Source organism: Palaemon carinicauda, chromosome 38 (genome assembly GCF_036898095.1).
Source record: "Palaemon carinicauda isolate YSFRI2023 chromosome 38, ASM3689809v2, whole genome shotgun sequence".
Taxonomy (NCBI): domain Eukaryota; kingdom Metazoa; phylum Arthropoda; class Malacostraca; order Decapoda; family Palaemonidae; genus Palaemon; species Palaemon carinicauda.
In genome coordinates this window covers 60,617,693-60,638,860 of record NC_090762.1, presented here as the reverse complement: position 1 = coordinate 60,638,860, position 21,168 = coordinate 60,617,693, and the positions used below count along the sequence as shown (strand labels likewise).

Here is a 21,168-nt window from a genome sequence, read left to right as displayed (position 1 = left end):
TTTACACTTTTTCTGATATAAATCTTCCAAATATACCAGAGAAAGATAAAAGCATGGAATGTAGAAGTTACTACCCTCGCGCGAGCACCTCGTGAGTGTCGTGTATACATCAGGGGCGTGTGAAAACCACTATTCACAGGCTGTCTTCCATTTAGATAACTCCTTCATCAAAGGGAAGGGCCGTAACAAAGACCCCAGAAACCACACTTGGACCACGCCACCGTCACCCACACGAGCGCCCTCTAGGTCATCCTTCTGCAAGAACATATGGCTTGGCAAGGAAAGGGTGGGTCCGTACAAAAATAACCGGGAAGGGTTTCACCGGGCGTCACAGGTCTCTCCCCAGAAATAGATTTTTCCTTCGTCAAAATCCCTTTTCTGGGTCGACCGGTGACGGCCAGTGAAAATGTACCAGAGAATGCCTTCCAAGCCCAATAAAGTAATAACATAATGAGGAGAATACAATCACCATGTACGACAATAATATAATATAATAATGTAAATAAATGTCCAATTACCAACTAGCCAAATGTCATAGGGAACGTAAGGCTAAATAACTATGACGACAAGGAATCAACTGAGTGTCGAAACGCAAAAGGCATCAAACCTTACATGTCTAAGCATATCTAAACATTAAAGGAACGGTAACTACAATAACAGTTAAACCATAGGAATTAAACATGGCAAATATCATAGGGCTAACGAACTACCCAGGAGAGTGGCGACGTGGTGTGAGTGGCGGGTAGGAGGGAGAAGAGAAGAGATAGAAGAAAGGAAGAAGAAGAGATTAATGGGGAGAGATAAGGCTCCCCGCTGCCATCGTCGGGTATTTGAGGGCCTGTAAGATCTTTAGATAGTGGCGTTTGACAACCATAGGGGATTTCCAACCCGTATATTTTTTAAAATCATCAAAGTCCCTGTTCTGGAAGTAATTGATGGAGGTATCTACTGACCGTATATCATGAGCCTGGGGAAATGATTCCGGATTAGTATGTTTAAAGAAGTAGAGGATTTTTTGCCTGATACCATGAATGGAAATAGTACCTCCTTGTTCCCTGATAACTAAGGGACCAGACAAGCGGGTGGTAGTTCTAGCAAAAAGGCCTTGAGAGTAGTGACTGGACACAGAGAAGGATCCTGGGGAAGAAGAATAATCTTCCGAGGGGAGCACCTATTTTGCTGATCCTCATTTTTAGCTAGGAAAGCTTTGTCTGGAGAAAGGAGTACTTCGGCTGAAGGGAGGAAATCTATGTTTTCCGGGTTTCGTGAGAGAGCTGCTAGTTCTGATATTCCATCACCTGAGGCCAAAGCCGTTAGAAATAAAGTCTTCCTAAGAAGAGTGATATAAAAGCAGGATTCATTGTCCGTGTCCGTCGCAAGTTTGAGGACACCGTTCAGAGACCAAGAGTCCTTTTGTGGCCGAACCGAAGGTCGAAGCCTAGCACATTTTTTTGGAATAGATGAGAAATAGGAATCAGCTAGGTTAATGTTAAACCCAACAAGGAAGATCTTCTTCAAAGCTGACTTGATGGTGGTTAAAGTGCTATCTGTTAGGCCTTTGTCTAATAGGAACCTCAAGAAAGAGATGGCTAAATTCGGAGACATACGAGTATGGTCTGAACTCTTAGGAAATCTCTAGTTCTTAACGGCTGAATCATATTGGCGAATTGTCGAGTCCCTTTTGTCTGATTCGATGAAGAGAACGTTTTCCGGGTCAATGTTCGCGTCTCTACGAGCTACAAACTTCCTGTAGTCCACAAAGTTAGAGTTTTGGCTATCCTTGAGTAATCTGACACAGTGAGTTTGGATTACTTGGGTCAGTTTGGGGAATGGGATCCGGAAGGGACGGAGTTTCAACTCAAGGAGGAGAGGAAACCAACTGTTCTTTGGCCAGTGAGGTGGTACTAAAGCCACTGCCCCTTGGAAGGAGCGTAGTTTGTGTAAAAGTTTCATTAGAAGATTCACTGGGGGAAATAGGTACGTAAATCTTCTTCTAATGGTTCCAATCCAGGGTTAATGCGTCCATGGCATAAGCCTGAGGGTCCAGGGTTGGGGTCACATAACTAGGAAGTTTGTGATTCATCTGAGTTGTGAATAGATCTACCTGGAGGCCCGGAACCAGTCTGAGTATCCACCGGAATGAAATTATGTCTCGAGACCATTCTGACTCCAGTGGTTTCGTCCTGGACAGTGAGTCCGCTCTCACATTCTGGACTCCCGTTAGGTGAGTTGCTGACAGGAACCAGTTCTTTTCTGTTGCCCAGGCGAAGATAGTGACCAGGATCTGATTCAGGTTGGGTGACTTGGATCCTCCTCTGTTGACGCAGTGTACTACGTCTGTGCTGTCTGACACTACTCTGATGTGGGTCGACCTCGGAGGAGAGTCTCTTCAGGGTCAAGAACACTGCCATGGCTTCGAGAACATTGATATGGGACTCATTCATGGCGGGTGACCTAGAGCCCTGAAACATCTGATGTTCGGAGTAATCCCCCCATCCACTTGGAGACGCGGCTGTATGGAATGTCACTTGTGGAGGTGGGAATTGTAGAGGAACCGATTTGGAGAGGTTCTTCAGTTCGGACCATGGGCGTAGTCTCATTTTCAAGACAGAGGGGATCTTCAAGACCTTGTCTCTTAAAGGTACTGTAGCTCTTTTTCTCCAAACTCGATTGATGTCTTTGAGTTTGGCTTTTAATAGGAGATCTGTTACTGAAGTGAATTGGAGAAGGCCGAGGATTCTTTCTAAGGCTCTTCTGGACACCTGTTTGTGTTTGAGAAAATTCTTGATCTTGGAAGCTATTCCTCTTACCTTTTTGGAAGGGAGAGACAACGTGTTCTTCGAAAGGTTCCACTGAATGCCTAACCATTCTAAGCGGCCTGATGGTTGCAGGCGGGACTTTTGGAGATTGACCCGAAATCCAGGTTGTCGAGAAATCAAAGTACTTCCTTCGTAGCTCTGTTGCCTTCTATGGCCGACCGGGCCCAAATGAGCCAACCGTCCAGATAAGCAATGATCCGTATCCCTTGGTTCCTGAGTTGTTCTAACACTCTCTCTCCCAGTTTCGTGAATATCCTGGGATCAATGTTGAGGCCGAAGGGCATGACTTGAACGCAAAGGCTTTCCTGCCTAGGGGGAAACCCAGATAAGGAGAGAAGTTTCGAGCTATAGGCACATGATAATAGTCGTTGGTAAGGTCGACAGAGGTGGTGACGGCCCCACGGGGAAGTAAGGTCCGTACCTGAGAGATAGTCAACATCCGGAACTTGTCGCAGAGAATGTAAGAGTTTAGCTTTGACAAGTCCAGGTCCACTCTCAATGCCGACAAGCCTTTCTTCGGAATTGTGAACAGGCGGCCTTGGTACTTCAGTGATCGGTCCCGTGTGATTGCTTTCTTCTTGAGTAACTCTGTGGTGTACTCTTTCAGGATGGGAGTGGATTTCTGGGAGAAGGTCACTGGTGGAGGAGGAGAACCTTGTGGCCATTTCCACCTCAAACCTTTAAAGATTATGCTATGAGCCCACGGACCGAAGGTTCAATGGTCTTGAAAGTGGTAAAGTCTCCCCCCTACCGGGACCACCTCGTTGTGAGGGAGTGAATCTAGGTCCTTTCCTTCCCCGAGCCCCCTTTTTCCTAGGTCCGCCTTGATGGCGGAACTGTCTTCTACTCCTCTAGCTTCCTCTCTGGTGTCCACGAAAGGAACCTGAGGGTTCGGAGCTAGGGCTGTATGCAGGCGAGGACATCCAAACGGGGTTGGGCTGTGTACCTGGGGAATCAGTGAGGTAAACCACCTGATGAGGGGGATTCGGATGCAGAGACGTCGAATCAGAGGAAGACTGTGATGACGAGTGGGTAACTGACGATTGATGGCAGTGACCCCGGTTCGTTTTGTAGGGGGTAAATCTCTGCTTCTTCTTGAAGAAAGCTTGCTTTTGGTCTTCGACCTTCTTTTTGGCAGTGAGGCCCCGCCTCACCTACAATTTTGGTTTGCTCTCGTATCTTCTTGTAGAACCTTGTTCACCTCCTCCTGAGGGAAGAGGGTTTTACCCCAGCAGGAGGAAGCTATCAGCCTGTTCGGTTCATGTCTGATAGAGGCCTCAGACAGAACGTATTTCCTACAACTAACCCGAGCAGACCACAAAGCGTGTAGGTCGATTTGGTAGGACAGAGATAGGTTCTTCGTGAATATCCGAAACAAGGTCTCAGTGGGATAAATCGAGGCTAGGGACTCCCCGAGGTGGGGTCCGTCTCTTTAAGAGCCGGCATGGCAGAACCTTCTTTGACATCTTGAATAGTAAGACCTGTCAATTTATCCGTAATAGACAAGGTAATAATGAAAGCAGTTGTAGATATGGCGTAGGCCCCATTGTGTGGGGTGAGCTTGGAATTAGTGTAACCCCAGACCGACAACATCCTGGCCCAGATAGCTTGGGCCTGCTCTTTAGGAAATATTACCGTTACCTTCGGTACCTTGTCTAACCTAACCAAGGCATGCTCTTTCAAGCAAACGAATCCGTTGAATGGGAATTCTAGTCCCGGAGGGTAAATTCTAGGGCCTCTAGAGGGTGGACGCCTATGCCATCCAGAGTTTTGGTACCATCTATATATGGGACATGTAAGGCAAATTTCTATGGGTTGTTTTTATCGAAGGAGGTTACTTCGATGCGTCTGGGGCTGTAGGGGGAGACATCCGAGTTCCTGAACGGATCAGATTCGCCACCATATCTTTGAGCTCCGTCATAGCTCCTTGGCTTGCCCTAGAATGTGTTGTATCTGCTCTTTAAACCCTATCCCTGATCAGGTCGGCGGGGAAGGAGGGATCCTGAGCACGACCCGCTGTCGAAGCCCTGGACTTATCGGACTTCGTCTTTTAGCAGTCACGGTTTTATGCAAGGTAATATGAACATCAGGATCCTTTGAGGGTCCTAGGCCGGCGACGCAGATAATGGCAAAGCTGAAGGCTCAAAACTCGTCACCACCTACCTGCCCGTCCATGGGGTCGACGTCCAACCCTAGAGAGGACACACCGAGGAGATAGGGTCCGCCAGATGGAGCATTCCTTCCAAAACTTGACACCCAAGGGCGGAGAGCCGCTCTTGCAGCCCGGAGAGATTCATCATCATCCTGAAAGAAATGAGGGGATTAGGGATGAAGGAGAAGACCGTTCTCCTCAATAAGCGATGTATACATAAATCAAGAACAAATTAAATCATCGCCAAAGGATACCAAAAAGAAACAAATTAGCACCAACTTACATCATCGTTCAGGAGTAGGGAGGACAGCTCGTAGCAGAGCGTGCATGACTCCGGGAACCATACCATGTAGGCGGACCTTCTGTAAAAGAAAGGAGACATAAGTCTGGATGTTCCTTGAAACTCTGGTTAGTGATCCTATTCACAGGCTGGGATCAACCAAATTATCTATAAACAATAATAAATATGTTTATGTATATATTTGTACATGTATATAATACATATGTCTATATTTATGCATATATTTAATTATATATATGTATATATATGGATAAATATCCATACAACATCGTGTTCAAATAGAAATAAATTTCTACTCCGTACTTGGGATCGAACGCTAGCCCCTTCTAATGAAAAAGCCAGGTCGAAACCAACCTTGCCATGAGAGGCCATTTTACTGTTCCTTGAGACTCTGGTCAGCTGAACAGATGAATCAAAAGAAATAAATAACATTAATTATGTGTGACTAATATGGTTTTCAAAATTGTTAGCTAGAGCTACAAATTAATATACTAAAATCCAGTAACTACGTAACATGTAATTATAAACCTCATCGGTAAAATAATGTTAACCCCGGTTCTGAACGTCCGAGTGATCTCTGTTGACACCGGAGATCCGGTGACAAAGGTCCGTCATAGTGAAAACGTGAACATCAGCGGTAAGATAATATTAACCTCAATGCTGAACGTCTGTGTGATCTCCGGTGAAGCCGGAGATTCGATGAAAAAGGACCGTAATAATGAAATTGTGATCAATCATGAAAAAAGGTTCGTGTGCATAAGGCCGAAGCCGGAGTCTGAGTGCCGGATTTCACCGTTGCACTCCAAATATCTGGCTAGTTCCCAACCCAATGAGTATCCATTATAGCGGAGTATAACTCAAGGCAGTGATTAATCATGAAAAAAGGTTCGTGTGCATAAGGCCGAAGCCGGAGTCTGAGCGCCGGGTTTCACTGTTGCACTCCAAATATCTGACTAGTTCCCAACCCAATGAGTATCCATTATAGCGGAGTATAACTCAAGGCGGTGAACGTTCCGAAGAGAACGGAGCTACGGGTGTCGGCATAAAGCGATCCCAAAATAATGACTCATACACTAACGGAACCTATTAATAATGCTAGCTATATTAACAGTAACCACATCAATAAAACGTAAATACCATCAAACGTAATATCATAAACCCGGAGAAGAAGCGGAGGCAGGAATAACTCGTGATCGTATAAAACGGAAAACGGGAAATCCACCTCTCCTTACTCGAGCTTAAGAAAGAAAACGAGAGAAAGGGTAACTCGTAACTGTAGTAACAGAAAACGAGCACTCCATGCTCACGCTCTCATGGTTACATTATAAAGAACCAAAATCACACAATAATATGATAAGAATATTGATAAAATTGTAATAACCAAGAACGAAGAATAACGACAACGTAACAAATAAATATAAAGATATAGTCTAAAACGAACACCTTCCCGAGGCGTGTGCGTAAACTATAACCAAGGCAAGAACGTTATTCTTCGTTCGTCCAAATTGGACTTGCTAGCAAAAAAATACCATAGTAAAAACAATAATAAAATAATAATAATAAAAATGGTCATAAAACGTAAGTGATATAACCTAGATGACAGAGTACCAGATGGGCAATATTACCTTGAAAAACTATCGAAGCGAACAAGGCCAAAATGGCTGCCGTCACCGAGGAAGGCCAAGCCGCTTCCAAAATTAAAATCCACATTACTGGAAAGAGAACAAATGCCCGGTACTGAAAAAAACTGTCAAAACAAACTATGGTACTTAACATTGGTAAAGGTGAAGTAGCAGCGTCAGTCATGATGAATTAACGACAAACACTTGAAAACACCGAGCACAAAACAATTACGACTATGCGGGCAAGTCCAAAACAGAAGGATGAACTAGAGGGCGCTCGTGTGGGTGTCGGTGGCGTGGTCCAAGTGTGGTTTCTGGGGTCTTTGTTACGGCCCTTCCCTTTGATGAAGGAGTTATCTAAATGGATGACAGCCTGTGAATAGTGGTTTTCACACACCCCTGATGTATACACGACACTCACGAGGTGCTCGCGCGAGGGTAGTAACCTTTGCATTCCATACTTTTATCTTTCTCTGGTATATTTGGAAGATTTATATCAGAAAAAGTGTAAAGAAGGACTTTTTTCACCGGCCGTCACAGGTCGACCCAGAAAATATGAATATTCAGTCATCTCAAGATGAATACAATAATGAGAGGACAAATGGTTATTAGAGGAAAAGAATGTTATGATACGTAATTGTGTAAATGGGAAACAGAATTGGTTATTCTTTATAAAGATGTAGACCTTTATTACCTTCACCATGAAGGTTATACCTTTAGATAGTTTTGTCCATGTGTTTGTTTCTTAGTAGGCAATTGGAAAACTAAGGAGTTGACTTAGATGAAATTTATTAGGTCACATTCCCTAGACTTGTGTCATCACTGAATTTTGCATTAGATTTAATGACTCCATTTCAATTTTAATCATAATTTTCTTCACTTATTGAAATTGATATGACAGGTTTACTGTAAGATCTAGTTCAGATTCCCTGCTAAATGTTAAGATGTTCAATTAATTAATGTTTCTTGGTTCATTAACTTATTAATCTCCTTTCTTTCCAGAAAGAACAAAATTCTAGAGGCCACTGCATCTCTCAGCTTTAGGGGAAAAAATTACACGTTTTTCAACACTTCAACAGTCAAACATTCTGTTGATCCTCGTTTATTTTAACAGTAAGAGTTTGAAGTAATAATTATTTCCATGAACCTCCCATGGCATTCATATTGTTTCTCTTGAAGGTGGCTAACTCTCGACATCTATCTTAAAACTCAAAAATAAATTCCTGTTTTCTTTCCTTCTAATATTCCTGTCCCTCTAGTATTGTATTGAAATCATATGGCAGTGTATGGCAATACTACACATGAGTTTACCGTACCCTTTGGCTTTAAGTTCTCTCATCATACTGCATTCATTCTAACATCTCTACCAGCACTTCATATCATATTTTTGTGTTAGGAGGTTCTATAGAAACCCAATTCCAATTTTTATAGTACAGCACTGGGTATGTCTTCTGGCTTCTGAATGTTTTCTTGCGAGAATTTTTCAATGGTTTTATTGTGGGGCAATAATGATCCTCTTATTTTTGTGTCATGTGCTAGAGGCAAACCTGTGATTTAAGTAACAATTGTGAAGAAAGTTGTTCGCTTAAGGTCCTCTTATGATGGATTATCTCCAATTAGTAAATGTTCACATGGGATATTCAAATAAAAAAGGGAGATAGTTGACTTTTGATTCAGGGAAAAAGACAGAGAAGAATAGGTTAGTTGATAATAATGAAAGTGAGGTTGCTGATGCCATTTTGGCTATTACCAAGCTTGTGGTATTTCATAATAATAAGCTTTATAAGTTTTTTCCTATTTTTCTAGCTTTTGCAATCGTAGAAGGCCAACAAAACGTAGGTTTAAGAGGTGATGCTAGCCTAACCAGCCCAGAATCAAATCCTAGGCTAAATCCTCAAGTTGTTCCTACCAATAATGGTGTGCCAGTAAGGGTTCTGTTGGTACACATTGCATCATAGAGTCAATTGCATCTTCTTGAGTCTCGCCGCTCACTCCAACCACTTCAGGTCGATCAATTGAGAAACCCTCTCATTGCCATGGTCCGGTCAGCTCTTTACACTCACTGGATTCTTAGAAAATCGGGCGGGTAGTCTGGATCCTAATAGCCCGCATATCCTGCTTATCCCTTCCCAGATTAGTACCAGTAACATTTACGGCCAGTGTGAGCGTGAAATACCACTAGTGAAAAAACTCTGTGTGTTTTCACATACAATTTCATTGACAAGAAAATAAGTGAACTCGTGAAATTTTCAGCTCCCTCTGTATGTTTGCCTATCACCTACAACTGGCAAATAGCAGATGTGGACAGTGTGTCTCCCCCTCCCCCTGAGGAAGGGAGCAGGAAATAGAATGTTCTGTTCTTCCCTATAGGTGGTGATTCTTCCAGGAAACTCTCTCATAGAATCAGAGACAGAGGCAGAAAGCCTTCACCTTCAGCTCATGAACTCCCTGCCCCAACACTTGACAATAGCGAGGCATATCTCCAGTCAGAGGCTGATACCCATCAAGCAGAAGATCTCCATGATGATCCCCAGGAACAGTCTGAAGCCCTTCAGAAAGAGGAAACCGTGTCCTCTGACTAGGTAGGTCAAAATTTACCTAGATTCCTGGCTATCCATGACCAAGGTCAGGATGGTACACCTGCTTGCATGCCTTACTCCATTGTCAAAGAGTTAGAAACCAGTTCCAAGTCAACCAACCTCTCAAATAATTTTAAAATCAGTTTCGCCCCAATAGTGATACCCCCCTTATTCCTGGAAATCTCCCAACATATCAGTTCCTTAGCACAGAGCCAAGGCTCAAGAAACTCCACCCTGATGAACAGATAAGAACGTTAATGGGCTATCAATACCCCCATTGCCCTTGAATTAGAATAACTTGATAATCACCCTAACATTTTCTCAGTAGAGCATGTGAAGAGAGGTGAACACCCTACCACTACTATTTTGTGTGAGTATAAGGGTCCCAAAGACCCCCAGAGTATAAGCCTAGGCTTTTGGGGATATATGATTTAAAGGATTTCATTCCTCCTCTTCCCAGGTAGTTTAACTGCCAGAAATTTAGACTCCACAGAAATAATAGTTCTGCTAAGCCCAGATGTGCCATTTTCTCTTGGTGTCATGATAAAAACCTTTGCTTGACAAGATTAAAATGCAAACAGGAAACTGTTCCCAGGTGCTACAATTGTGGAAAAAAAACCATCATGTATGGAACAAATATTTCCCTGTCAAACTCAACATTCTCCATGATGAAGGCCTTTATTTTAGAGCCCCTTTTCACAACCGTAACCCTGTTCCTACTCATGCTCCTCATCTTCAACCTTCCCAGCAAACTGATCCCCACCCTGGCTCCCATCGTGTATCAAATCACCTCTCTTATGCAGGTGCTGCCTGTAATAGTAATAGGAATCCCCCTGAAAACCCTCCTCCTCAATGGGAACAGCCCCTTCCCCAGCAGAGAGTCTATTGTAACTTCCCCCACCTTAGTGTCTCAGTCTCAACCCTTGCAATTGCGCCCCCCCCCCCTTTGCAGCCCCTTTCCTCTCAATCCCCTCCCTCTCTGCCCCCTAGCTCTTTGGTCCCTCCCTCTCAGTCCCCCCTTTCCCCATCTAATTCCCTTGAACAGTCACCCCCAAGCTCCTTCGACTAGATGTCCAGCTCCCACAGTGGCATGCTTTCATCCTCAGACTCTCATACATTCTATCCCCCTGGATCCTCCTCCCAGTAACTCAAATCCTCATCCCACCTCTACAGAATCTACATCCTATTGGACCCAGAATGTTCTCCTCCCCAAGTTTTCTGAAAAATATAAGTGGGCTGAGGAGGATCCCATAACTAATATAATTGACTTGCTTAAGGAACTTGAACTAATAGCAAATGAATATGATAGTCCTTGAAGTGAATTTGACTCTGACCCTGAACTCCTTACCCTATAAGCACAATGCTAACCTGAAAATAATTCAGTGGAATATAAACAGCATTTGAAATAAATATGCCTTACTGCAAACCTAAACATCTACTCTCAGACCAGATGCTGCTCTTCTCCAGGAAACCCTACTCAGTGAAACAGCTCCCTTTATTTTCAAAGATTACACAGTCCAAAAAACACTACACTGACAATATACACGGTCTTGTGACTCTAGTCAGAAACACCATCCCTTCCCTTAAGCTCCTCGCCATCCATTGTGAAGACATAGAAGCACTTAGCATCCAGAGCACTATTGCCCACACGTTACTAACCATTCGTTTAAATTCACTGTGATGAAAGTTTGCGTAAACATAGAAAATTCTATGTATGTGAGGTTGTAAATTTGCATTTTTAAATATAAAACTTACCCGCTGGTTATATAAAAGAGCTGAAGTCCCTGACGCCAGGGCAGAAAATTCAAATCTCGCGCTATCGAAGATACGCCAGGTGTACCAACCGCACCCTAGCGGTAGAACAGGTGGAACTACACACCAACTCCAGTTCTTCTCTCTGCCGTCATAGCTGACTGACATACAGAAGTTCGCTCTCGTGTTTTTACTCTCTTGGGAAGTTGTTTGGTGATGTACAACGTTCTTTTTTGAGTTTAAGCTATCGTTGATTAATTTTCCTTGGTTCTTATCTTGAAATCTTTTTGTTTGAGATTTTCTTTATTGTTTTTTCCCTTACTTTTTGCTTGTCGGTCTCTCACGTTAACTTTAAAATGGCCGACTCCTCCCCTGCTCAGCGTAGGTGTGTTAGTGAGGGTTGTCGTACACGACTTCCTAATGGATCTATTGATCCTCATTCTATTTGTGTAAAATGTAGGGGTAAATTTTGTTCATTAGATGATAGGTGTAATGAGTGTCTTTCTTTAACTAATGATGATTTTGTTACTTACGATCGTTATGTTAGGAGATTAGAGAGAGATAGTGTTAGGCGTAGTTCTTCCCGATCTGTGGATAGAACCTTACCTAATTTACCTGTTCCTAATCCTGTTCCTTCCCCTGTGGTGGTAGATCAGGAACCTACTATGAAGGACATGTTTACTGCTATTTTGTCTCTTGGTGAGAAAGTTGAGTCCTTAGCAGCCGATAGAAATACTATCTTTTCAGAGTTAAAGGTATTGAAAAACCGTGATCCTATCGGAACTGTGGAAAGTGTTTCAGTGTCTGATGTGGTACCGAAGAATCGTGACTCTCTCGGTGTTATGACAAGTGTTGATAATGTGGTTAGTGTTGCGGAAGGTGCGTCGACACGGGTGTCTGATGTGGTACCGAAGAATCGTGACTCTCTCGGTGTTGTGACAAGTGTTGATAATGTGTTTAGTGTTGCGGAGGGTGCGTCGGCACGATCTTGTGTTCACCTAGCCTTAGACCTCTTTCGAGCTCTCGAACCCATGGGAGAAGTAATGTCGAACGGCTTAAGGGAACGAGAAGCATCATCAATCGTGCAGACGTCCCCTCGAACGTTCCTGTTGCCGTAGCTCAGGTCGTTCACCCTCATCGTAGGAAAGGTGAGGTTCATACGTTATCCCCGTCTTCCGATGAAGGGTCGGGGAGTGAGATCTGGCGGCGAGCGTCGAGACCGCTTAAACGCTCCCATGTTGATTCACAGCGTCGGGAATCGCCTGTGCGGCCAGGATGTAGTTCGTGGGGTTCACCGGAACGTTTCCGTTCTCCCAGCGCTTGCACTCCGGCCAAACGTTCAGATCACCGTGTTCGTGCGGATATGATTCCTTCCGATTCGGACCTTGTAACTATTCATGCACCTCCTCTTCCATCGGATTGGCTTTCTTCCCCTGAAATGCATGGTGACATTAGTGCGAATCTTCCTTCTAGGAGTTCTGTTGATCCGAAATGGACTGCGCTTTTGTCTATGAAGGAACAACTCTCGTCGTTGATGGATTCTTATCAACCAGGTGTTGGCGTTGTGTCTGGGCGTTCGATGTCAGACCAGTTATCGCACAAACGTTCGATGGTATATGGCCTTGACGAGTTATCACTTAGACGGTCTCCCATTCACAGTGTTCAACGCCAGGTTGATTTTGATGAGTCGCGTCAGAGAGTTTTGGTTGACCAGTTTGCGTTTTCTGGTCGCGGGGAAGAGCATCGGCGTCGACAAGTGGACGAGACGCGGCAACAATTTGAAGTAGTGGATCGCCCGCGGCAACAACTTTTGGACGCAGCGCGTCAAAACATTGGTTTACAGCGGCGACATCCTGACTACTTTGATCGCTCGCAGCAACAGTCCTCGGACTTTACGCGACCTCGCGGCGATCTTCAACAGTTACCTTCTGATTTCAAGCGTTCTTCTGTTCAACAACAGTCGAATTCTAAGCGGTCTAAGCAGTTGTTGGTTGAGGATGATCGTCTACATGTCCGTGTTTCGCATCAATCTACTTCTACTTCTCCCCACCAAATTGACTCAGATGTTGGCCTTGACAGGCAGTCCCATCCAGACGTTGTTCCTTCGGTTCAGGCTGCAGCTGTTGCTGCACTGCCAGAAGACGAACCAGAGGAAAAGTCGGATGAGGATAATCCTATTGAGGAAGTCTCTGAGAATGAGGAGGAGAAGCATTATCAGCATGCTGTGGACCTTCGCAAGTTTATGCTTATTTTGACTGGTATTTTCCCGGATTCTTTTACCCCTGTGGCCCCTCGTTCTCCGCCTTCTGAATTCATCTTAGGTAAAGCTACTAAGGTTCCAGTTTACACCAAGATGGTTCTTTCTCGATCTTCTAAGCGGGCCTTGAAGTTAATGGGTTCTTGGTTGGACTCCAAGAAAGCTTTTGGCAAGACGGCCTTTGCCTTTCCTCCCGCTAGGTTAGCCTCTAAATCTAGTGTGTGGTATGAGACTGGTGAAGTGTTGGGCTTGAGTTTTCCTTCTCCTGCACAAGGGGATTTTTCAAGTTTGGTAGATGCTTCTCGTCGTCTTGCCTTAAGGAAGACGAAGATTTGGTGGTCCATTCCAGAGTTCGACCATTTGCTTAAAGGTCTTTTCAGGGCCTTCGAAGTTTTTAATTTTTTGGACTGGGCTTTGGGGGCTTTGAGTAAGAGGGTCTCTGATATGACGGAAACGGACACTAGTGGTTTGGTTCATTTGATGTCCTGCTTGGACAAAGGTGTGAGAGATGGCTCCAACGAACTTGCTGCCTTGTTTACAGCTGGAATTCTCAAGAAAAGGGCCACGATGTGCTCCTTCCTCTCCGCAGGAGTTTCTCCTTATCAGAAGACAGGCCTTCTTTTCGCACCTTTGTCTAATTCTTTATTTCCTCAGGAATTAGTGGGCGAGGTGGCTACTGCTCTCACTCAGAAGGCCACACATGACTTAGTTACTCATTCGACTAGGAAAGTTTTGCCTCCGTCATTCTCCTCTCGAAAACCTAAGGAATCTTCTTCTGGGTTTCGTCCTCAGTCCTTTCGTGGGAAGCCCTCTGGAAGAGGCTCTTTTAAACCAGAAGGAAGGAAACCTAGAGGCAGAGGGGGCAAGTCCGGCCGAGGTAAAGTCTGACTGCCCTCTCCTTCAGACAGCAGTGGGGGCCAGGTTGACTCACTTTTGGGAGGCTTGGGAGAGGAATGGAGCGGACCCCTGGTCCGTCCAGGTGTTAAAGGAAGGCTACAAGATCCCCTTCCTGACCAATCCTCCTTTAGTCACAGATCCAGTGGATCTTTCGCCCAAATACAGAGAGGGTCCCAAGAAACAAGCCATGCTTCTACAGATGTCTCTTTTATTAGAGAAACGAGCAATAGAGGAAGTGCAAGATGTTACGTCTCCGGGGTTTTACAACCGCCTTTTTCTAGTACCCAAGAGTTCCGGGGGGTGGAGACCGGTTCTGGACGTAAGTGTGCTCAATGGTTACGTCCAAAACTCGACGTTCACCATGGAGACTCAGAAAACAGTTCTGGCAGCTGTGAGGAAGGACGATTGGATGGTCTCTTTAGATCTTCAGGATGCCTATTTCCACCTTCCGATTCATCCCAGCTGCAGACGTTATCTGAGGTTCATAGACGGAAACAAGGTCTTCCAGTTCAGGGCTCTTTGTTTCGGACTCTGCACGGCTCCTCTATTGTTCACCAAGATCATGCTGAACGTGGCAAGCATGCTGCATTCGAGGGGAATCAGGGCCTCTCTGTATCTGGACGATTGGCTGATAAGAGCCTCCTCAGCCGATTGTTGTTTGAAGGACCTCAAGATGACTTTGGATCTCTGCAGAGAACTGGGTCTCCTGGTGAGCTCGAAAAAATCACAACTCATTCCATCCCAGGAGATTCTTTATTTGGGGATGGAGATTCACAGTCGGAGTTTTCGGGCTTTTCCGTCGTCGGTGAGAATCCAAGCAGCCCTCCTAAAAGTACGAACGTTCCTGAAGAGAGATCTTTGCTCCGTCAGAGATTGGATGAGTCTTCTGGGGACTCTCTCGTCGTTAGAGAAGTTCGTGACCCTGGGGAAGTTGTTCTTGCGTCCTCTTCAGTTTCATCTCAACCGCCATTGGAAGAAAGGGGACAGCCTCGACAGGGATTGCATTCCCATCTCGACTTCCATCAAGTCTCATCTTCAATGGTGGAACAACGAGCCCAGACTGAAAGAAGGCTTGTCTTTACTTCAGAGGAACCCAAACCTCGTGTTGTGTTGCGACGCCTCCAACTCGGGGTGGGGAGCCACTCTAGAGAAGCAGGAACTTTCGGGGACTTGGACGGTGGAGCAAACCTCTCTCCACATCAATCAAAAAGAGCTTTTAGCTATTCATCTGGCTCTCATCGGCTTCGAAAAGCAGATCAGGGGCAAGGTAGTCCAAGTCAATTCGGACAGCACGACAGCTCTGGCCTATATTGCGAAACAAGGCGGGACCCACTCTTGGCCTCTGTTCGAGATTGCAAGACTGCTCCTCATCTGGGCGGAGGAAAGGAAGGTGACTCTTTTGACGCGGTTCATCCAGGGAGTCAACAATGTGAGCGCAGACAGACTCAGCAGGAAAGGTCAGGTTCTCTCCACAGAATGGATTCTGCACCCGGACATCTGCAAGAGTCTGTGGCGGTTATGGGGTCGACCTCTCGTGGATCTCTTTGCCACCGCGAAGACCAAACGACTAGAGTGTTACTGCTCTCCGGTTCAAGATCCCGAAGCTTTTCACATAGACGCTTTTCTGATGAACTGGTCACACATGGAGGTTTATGCCTTTCCTCCGTTCAAGATCCTTTACAAAGTGATTCAGAAGTTCGTTTCACACGAGGAGACCAGAATGACACTGATAGCTCCGTTCTGGCCGTCAAGGAGCTGGTTTCCAGAGGTACTGGAATGGATGGTGGATGTCCCGAGAAGCCTTCCCATGAGACCCGATCTTCTCAGACAACCTCACTTGGCCCGAAATCATCAAAACCTCCGAGCTCTACGTCTGACTGCCTTCAGACTATCGAAAAACTCGCTAGAGCTAGAGGATTTTCGAAGAAGGCAGCCAAGGCAATTGCAAGGGCAAGAAGGTCTTCAACCATCAAGGTGTATCAGTCCAAGTGGGAGTTGTTCAGGGAATGGTGTAGAACTAACGCGATTTCCTCTTCCAGTACATCGCTTTCCCAAATAGCAGATTTTTTCTTGGACCTTAAAACTAAGCATAACTTCTCGTCATCAACTATTAAAGGTTACAGGAGTATGTTGGCGACGGTTTTTCGACACAGGAACCTAGACCTTTCTGATAATAAGGATCTACGAGATTTACTTAGGTCTTTTGATACGACCAAGAAGATTCAAACGGCTCCCATCGCCTGGAATTTGGATGTTGTCCTTAAATTTCTCATGAGTGACAGATTTGAGCCTTTACACTCGGCTTCATTTAAGGACTTAACCTTGAAAACCCTTTTTCTAGTTACCCTCGCCACTGCGAAAAGAGTTAGTGAAGTTCACGCTTTAAGCAAGAACATTGGTTTTCGGAATGGGAAAGCCATTTGTTCGTTGCAACTGGGGTTTCTGGCCAAGAACGAAAACCCTTCTCGACCATGGCCCAAATCCTTCGAGATTTCTAACCTTTCGGATTTGGCTGGCGATGAATTGGAAAGGGTTCTCTGTCCAGTTAGAGCTCTACGGTGTTATGTGGACAGAACTAAGAATCTGAGAGGTAACTCAGACGCTCTGTGGTGTGCAGTTCGGAAACCCTCGATGCCCATGTCCAAGAATGCCTTGTCTTTTTTCGTTAGATTGTTGATTCGAGAAGCTCATGCTCAGTGTGATGAGTCGGATCAGAGGCTCCTCAAAGTCAAGACACATGAAGTCAGAGCGGTAGCGACTTCAGTGGCCTTTAAACAGAACCGTTCTCTGCAAAGTCTGATGGATACAACATTTTGGAGAAGTAAGTCTGTTTTTGCATCCCATTATTTGAAGAATGTTCAGACTCGCTATGAGGACCTTTTTACGTTGGGTCCTTTTATAGCTGCTAATGCGATAGTAGGTGAATGATCTACCACTACGTTCCCTTTTTTCCTAATACCCCTTTTCTATCTCTTGGAACTCGTTTGTTATGGTTGTTTGTGGAGATTGGGCGTCAGTCTTCCGCAATCTTTGATTTGGCTAGGTGGTCAATTTGTTCCTTGAGTGCACCCGGAACAAGGGTATTGGTTGAGGTCCTGTCATGTTATAGGTGTTTGTACCGTTTGACAGCTCCTAGAGATTTTCAGCCCGAGTGGATTACTGGATCTCTTAAGGATAGCGGACGAAATGAGGCAGAGTATCATTGCTGTCAGCTTCCTTATCAGGTGAGAACTGCTTAAGTTTATTGTATGTAACCCTTAAGTGAATTTTCTGTATGTAGCTGTCTCTGACCCGCCACCAAGGGGTGTCAATCAGCTCTTTTATATAACCAGCGGGTAAGTTTTATATTTAAAAATGATATTTTCATAATAAAATAAATTTTTGAATATACTTACCCGCTGGTTATATAAATTTAACACCCTCCCTCCTCCCCTCTAGAGACTACCTATGGTATGGCTATGAGGCATGGAAGAACTGGAGTTGGTGTGTAGTTCCACCTGTTCTACCGCTAGGGTGCGGTTGGTACACCTGGCGTATCTTCGATAGCGCGAGATTTGAATTTTCTGCCCTGGCGTCAGGGACTTCAGCTCTTTTATATAACCAGCGGGTAAGTATATTCAAAAATTTATTTTATTATGAAAATATCATATTTTCAATTTCGGCCATAGTATTTTTCCACTCCATCCAAATCTTTAACCAGAATGTGTCCATAATCATCCATTGTTAGTAACAGATATACATGTCAATTAGAGTGGTCTGTTTGGTAATAAAAAACTGACATATCCACTGTTACAGTAATTGTGTTCAATTGACACTTTACCTTGGAGACTTTTAATGCAAGTAACTGGTGCATAACCAATTATCCTAAAACAATAATCTAGGATGTGAATAATTCTTTACTCATTTTTGTATTTATATACTGTACTTAATGTCTTTTCACTGTCATTCTTATGTTTTCTATAGATAGAACTACTTTACCTACTGTATTTGCCGACAAAATTAAGTGTCTGTTTGTTATAAAAGAACAGTACTGTACATTACTGTATGTCTAGCAGTATTCTTCTATGGCTGAAGAATGGCAAAGTTGCCACCGGCCCGGTACCAGGTCAGCCTGACCCAACCGAGGTTGTGAACTCGAAGGAAGCAATAAGTTTACAAGTACTACATGAACAAGTTCAAATATGGCAAAATTCATCCAATTTCACTTTATAAAATTAAAAAGGAAGTGAGTACTCGTTGGCCATGGTTTTTCTGCTTTATCAGGAATTTCTTTTGCAACAATTATTGTTGACAGTAGAGTTAATTACAGTATTGTCTAATTTAATTTGCATTTTATCTTTTACCAATTACCATTAAAAACAAATAAAATAAAATGAAATAAAAAAATATTTTTTTATTTGGGGTGTATATGCTACGTTATATCATTAGTCCTACATAGTTTTGATACACAGATGATGACAATAATTATTACATGTACAATTTTGAAAGGGAAATAAAAAAGTAAAAGGCATAATACTAAATTAGTGAGTAAAAGCATTATTATCTGTGAGGGCCAATACAGTCAATTATTCAGTTAAAACATAAGTGATAGGCAAAGTGAGATGGCTACTTTTCGGATGATAATTTTATAATGGCATGGACGTAAATTTGCGCAAATTCGTCCTGCGTGAAAAAACTGATTTCACAGTATACAAAAACATTAATAATACACTTGAAGCTGAACACATTCATGAAGAAGTTGAAAATAACCACCCCATCATAGCAGGTGATTTCAATGCACGCCTTTCCTTTTTGTATTCTCCGAGAACTAACCAAACCGGTCGCCACATATTTTCTCTCCAGGAATTCACTGGTGTCTCCCTCATTAATGACAATTCCATCAGCACTCACATCAATGAAGGTACTCTTGATCTAATTTTCATCCCCAGTGGCCTGCAAAATGCAGCCTCTTGACAACTCCACCCCACTCTGACTAGGAATGATTTTGCAACCCTCACCACCCTACTACTCACTAAACTCCCCCCCATCCCTCCTCTCTCTCCTCTCCCATCCCTCTTTCCCCCTTAAATGGAATCCGGACTTTGCAAAGCAGGAGGTTTTCCAGAGAATCATTACAGACTGGGCACTTCGGTGCATTGAAAATCCTCCAGAGCATCTCACTCCCCTCCTTGACAAATTCACACAGCAGCTTGGCACTGCAGCCAATGCATCAATGCTGAAGAAAAGGCAACACAAATGCCTCACACAAAGATGCCTGGTTCTATTGTTGCAGGATCAAGGAAAGGAAGAAATGAATGAACAGAGTATGCAAAATTTTCAGGTGCCACAGGACTTCCTCCCATCAGCCTCTATGGGAAATCACTGCCCACTCATTTCAAGTGGCCTGCGAGGTCAAGTAGGGATGTCTTCTTCTGGCTTCTGTATGTTTTCTTGCAAAAGTTTTGCAAGGGGTTTATTGCTCGGTGATAATGGTCATTATCTTCGTGTCACGTGTTGGGGACAAACCTAATATTTGACCAACCATTATGAAGAAAGTTATTCCCTCAAAGTCTGCCTATGAAGGATTATCTCCAAATAGTAAATGTTCACATGAAATATTCAAGTCATAAAAGGGATTTAATTTACTTTTGATTCAGGGAAAAAGCCAGAGAAATAGTTAAGTTGATTACAGTGAAAGGGAGGTTGCTGAAGTCGCATTAGCTATTACTAAGTTTATAGGCATTTGATAGTAATGAGCTTCAGCATTTTTTTCTGATTTTACTAGCCTTTGTAATCTCAGAGGGTCAGCAAACCTATGTGTCTAATAGGTGATGCTAGCCTGACCAGCCCGGATTCAAATCCTAGGCTAAATTCTCAAGTTGTGTCTAATGGTAATGGTGTGCTAGTCAGTAAGGGTTTTGTTGGTACACAGTGCATTATAGAGTAAATTTTCTTATCTTGAGCCTTGCTCTCTCCAACTACTTCAGGCCCATTTATTGAGAAACCCTCGCATTGCCATTGGCCGAGGTAGGGGCTAATAATTAGTTTTCTAGTGTGTAGTTGATTACTACAGCTTCTAAAATGACCTACACTCCAAAGTTTTATAGTTATTTCATGGACAAAGTGAGTAAATTGTTGTCTATGAGGAAAATATTCTTACCAACTCTTCATCCCTTATATTGTTAAGACCTTATTTCCTGCAAAAGATTGCATTAATTTATACAACAAATCAACTATGTGACCTTGTTATTCCATTATTAATGTTACCAAAGTAATCCTTGAATATAGATTTTTTTTTTTTAGTTTTTTGACTAAAGAAATGTGTTCACTTGGTAATAGCTGAAATTTTATCTTTTGCAGAGTCTAGTGTAGAAGTTAGTTAAACACTTAATACAGAAAAGTTGGCAGGTTACCCAAATCTTATTTTTTTTTTCTTTTTTTTCTTTTTTTTCTTTTTGCTATTTAACCTGTTTATATAAAACTACTTTGGATGGGTCTTTGTTGGCTAGTGCAGTGTTTGTGGATTTCTTTATAAAACATAGGGAACAACTATGCTCTTATTTTGATGAGAGCAGTATCTGATGTGCTAAATCGTAATTTAATTACTTGTTCGATATTGAGGCCTACTTTAGATTGAGATAGGAATTAACAACGTGGTAGTTCAGGTAGCCTTCAGACCTCAAAGTATTTCTCAGAGGTTTTTTCCGGAAGCCTTCACATTCGTCTTACTATTTGGTAGCTACTTCTCAAGAATTTGTTTCTACCTCTCCAAGAGAGTCTTTTTGAGACAGTAGTAAGACTTAAGGGTTG

The 21,168-nt window shown here is 43.5% G+C and overlaps 1 protein-coding gene across 4 annotated transcripts in view; it reads left to right on the top strand.

Annotated features, from left to right (window-relative positions):
• The window catches only part of LOC137630662 (putative inorganic phosphate cotransporter), a 254,167-nt gene that overhangs the window by 171,533 nt on the left and 61,466 nt on the right, over positions 1 to 21,168 (top strand). The window contains exon 11 of one of the 4 annotated variants that reach the window (XM_068362277.1): positions 7,897 to 10,400. The exons of the other annotated variants lie outside the window; for them this stretch is intronic. Within the exon in view, the coding sequence (XP_068218378.1) occupies positions 7,897 to 7,913 (17 nt within the window). The 3' untranslated portion in view covers positions 7,914 to 10,400. Of the gene's footprint in view, positions 1 to 7,896; positions 10,401 to 21,168 lie in introns of those variants that run through there. 4 annotated transcript variants of the gene reach the window in all.